At 45.1% G+C, this 3605-nt stretch overlaps 1 protein-coding gene across 1 annotated transcript in view; it reads left to right on the forward strand.

The window, feature by feature from the left end:
• The window catches only part of IPO8 (importin 8), a 60722-nt gene that overhangs the window by 32813 nt on the left and 24304 nt on the right, over window positions 1–3605 (forward strand). Inside the window, 2 exon segments of the mRNA XM_015411410.1 lie at window positions 1223–1289; window positions 3517–3605. Coding sequence (XP_015266896.1) covers window positions 1223–1289; window positions 3517–3605 — 156 coding nt within the window.

Genomic DNA, 3605 nt, shown 5'->3' on the forward strand with positions numbered 1-3605 from the left:
GTGAGGTTTGAGGAGGGGTGGGATCTCAGACAGGTACAATGCCATAGACTCCACCCTCCAAGCCAGCCATTCCCTCATTGGGAACCATTGCTGCCAATCTCCAGGTGGGGGCTGGAGATCACTCATAATTATAACTGCTCCCTAGGAGGGAGGGGGAGGAGATGGAAAGCTGAAGCCAGGGGCAGATAACGGTAGGTTGATGGTTGGCTGGGAGGGAGATAGGGTTGCCAACTCCAGGTTGAGGAATTCCTGGAGATTTGAGGGGTGGGGCCTGGAGAGGGTGAGATTTGAAGAGGGGTGGGACCTCAGACAGGTACAATGCCATAGACTCCACCCTCCAAACCAGCCATTCCCTCATAGGGAAGCATTGTTGCCAGTCTCTAGGGGAGGGATGGAGATTACACAGAATTACAACTGCTCTTCAGATGGCAGAGATCAGTTCCCTGGAGAAAATGGTGGACTCTGTGTCATACCCTGCTGAGGTCACCACAGCAAATTGACGCTGAGTGCCCAAGGCCGGGGCATTCTCCCAGAGTCTCTTTCTAGAGCTCGTTGTATTTATTTCCACAACGGGCCTTATTCCTAGTCTTATATAAATGAAAGAATTTGAGATCAACTAGCTGGTAGTAATTTAGAATGTTTTAAAGAAAGCTTTACAGAAAGCTTTTCTTTTTTTTGTTATCCTAAGTGTGTGAATTTTATATCGATAGTAGAATCATAGAATAGAATAATAGAATCAACAAGTTGGAAGGGGCCATACAGGCGATCTAATCCAACCCTCTGTTTAATGCAGGATCAGCCTAGAGCATCCCTGGCAAATGTTTGTCCAGCCACTGCTTAAGGACTACCAGTGAGGGGGAACTCACCACCTCCCCTAGGCAGCTGATTCCACTGTTGAACAACTCCTACTGTAAAAAAGTTTTTCCTAATATCTGGCCGGTACCTTCCTGCCCTTAATTTAAACCCATTGTTGCAGGTCTCATCCTCTGCTGCTAACAGAAACAGCTCCCTGCCCTCCTCCAAGTGACAGCCCTTCAAATCCTTCAAGATTTGATCATGTCCCCCCTCAGCCTCCTCTTCTCCAGACTGAACATTCCCAGGTCCCTTCGCCTTTCCTCACAGGGCTTGGTCTCCAGGCCCCCCATCATCCTCGTTGCTCTCCTCTGCACCCACCCCATTCTGTCCACATCCTTTTTGAAGTGTTTTATTTAATTTCTTTCAGATAACTCAACAGTTGGAGAGCATTTGCTTGCAGATCATCGGTCTTGTCTTGCAGAAGCGTGTAATAGGTACAGTTTAAGAAGATGGCATTTGAGAATTTATAACTAGCTTGTGTTTTGCTTGTTGGGCATGGCAGGGAATGAAAAGTATGGCATTTTTAGAGCTAATGTAGAAGCAGTGCCAACTTCTTGCCCACTGTTCTGGTTTCACATTTGGGCTTGAAAAGAAAGCTGTTGCAAGTTTGCTTTAAGGGGGATAAAACGCTTTCTTTTTATTCTAACATTGCAGAAAGTGCTAGGTTGGCACTGCTTTCTGTTGAATGCAGGGCTGAATCCAGGCCCAATTAGAGGGAAACTGCCAGTTCAGTTATTTGCCTGCACTGTCAATTTGTCATTCTCTGGGGATGTGAAGGTCAAGTTTGGGTCAGGAAAACTTAGGTTCAGATGGCATCTTTGCCACAAACTTCCCTTTTTGATCTTAGGCACATTAGCATCACTTGGTTCAGCATCACTTAAAAAAAAAGGAACCATAATTCACAATAGCAAGACCAAAAATAACTCACAGGAAAACCGCTGAGGGGGATGGTGTGATCTGGTGTGGCCTGGTGTGATCTGGTGTGGCCTGTAGTGAGCTGCTGTGGCTTCCTATATTTCTAAAGGAGATTGTCCCTTCCCAGCTTCAGAGGATCTGGACAGACTTTTAGTAGTTTAAAGAGGTCAGAGTCCCAGTGATCAGCCTGGCAGAACATACTTGCTCCTGCCTTTCCTATCCCACTCCACCTGTGAGCTTCCCTCATACTTCCCCCCCACACACACACACTGAACGCTGGCCTTAAGCCAGCTGTCTCCCAGCTGTGGTTTTGAACAATGGTCCACACTGACTCCCTCCTTCAGTTTAGCACTCTCAAGGTGGGCAGGTTCAGAATTCACAGGTGCTTTTGGAGCAAGGGCTGAGGCTGTGAAGTTTCTGGCCATTCTGGCTGTTCAGCATTCTGTGGAATCTTGGCAGGGAGACTCCTATCTCAGCGCTTAATTTTTCTGCTTGTCCACAAAGTGCCTGTAATGATTCCTTGTTTTGTGTATGTGTGTGTCCCTTTAAAAGTTTGGTTGCATGGCTGTGGTAGATAGACTAGAGTGGTTGAGAGAGGCAAGTGTGGTATGATTGGTGATTGACAGAGAGGGAGAGGAGTTTTGGAAGTGAATCTGGTTGGATGAGTATGTGAGTCAGTCAGGAGTTTCAGTTACAAGTTGACTGTTGATGTACACAGGCAGTTCTGTGTTGGAGCTGACAGCTGAGGTTGTTCAGTGAGAAAGAGAAAGAGAGCTGAAAGCTGAGTGTATAGGGAAAAGTAAAGTTTAAGTGAAGGAAAGTTAAAGGAAAGTCTGAGTGTCATAACAAACTGGAGTGAAACAGTGAACATATATGGCATTGAGATAAACAAGTGTTACAAAGTTACCTGAAAAGATCCCTGTCAGTGAGGGAAAAGATTGAGTGTGATACCAAAGCAATTGTACATCATTTACACATTACTAGTTACATTGTATCACCCTCTTATTTAGTATTTATTTCAATAAATCCTCTTTTATTCAAGTTTATACCAGCTCTGAATGAAATACTTCTCAGGACCACATAGTTCCTCGTAAGCCTTAAACTCGGTCTACCAAACTAGTAAGAGCAAAAATATAAGCATAAAGGCTTGGAAATCCTTAAAATTTCCTGGTGGCAGCAGAATTTACCCTGTTAAACAAAATAAAGAGAACTTTTAAAGTGAAAGTAGTCCTCCCCAATAAGGAGGACGTCACAGTGCCACTTTTTGCTTAAGCCTTGAATCAGATGTGTTCAATGCACACAATCTGGCAATCCTTGCTACTGCAATGGTGATCATGATATTAGAAGGGAAAGACCGTAAAACACATTGGAAGACTTTAAATCAGTGCATAGGATGATTAAAAATAATGACTTGGGTAGCCCAGGCAAGCCCGATGTCATCAGGTCTCGGAAGCTAAGCAGGGCCAACTGTGGCAAGTACTTGGAAGGGAGACCTCCTTGGAATACCAGCAGTCACGAGGACAGGGTCAGGCTTCATTCAGCCACCTCTCTGAATAACCTCCGGGCCCTCAGGAGGGGTCAGTCACCAGAGGTCGCCATGACTTCCCGGTGCACTCACATGCACACACACACAAGCACATATAAAAAATAATACAAGAAAATGCCAAGAATAATACAAATCTAATACGGATCTAATGTGCAGTTTGTAAGGTTTGGCCTCCTCAGTTTTTGTCTTCTTCCTATCAGAGTTCTACGAAGAAATCCTCTCCCTGGCATACAGCTTGACCTGCCATTTGGTTTCGCCTCAAATGTGGCAGCTTCTGGGAGTCACATAC

The sequence above is a fragment of the Gekko japonicus genome, unplaced genomic scaffold (genome assembly GCF_001447785.1).
Source record: "Gekko japonicus isolate JY-2015 unplaced genomic scaffold, Gekko_japonicus_V1.1 scaffold3249, whole genome shotgun sequence".
Lineage (NCBI taxonomy): Eukaryota > Metazoa > Chordata > Lepidosauria > Squamata > Gekkonidae > Gekko > Gekko japonicus.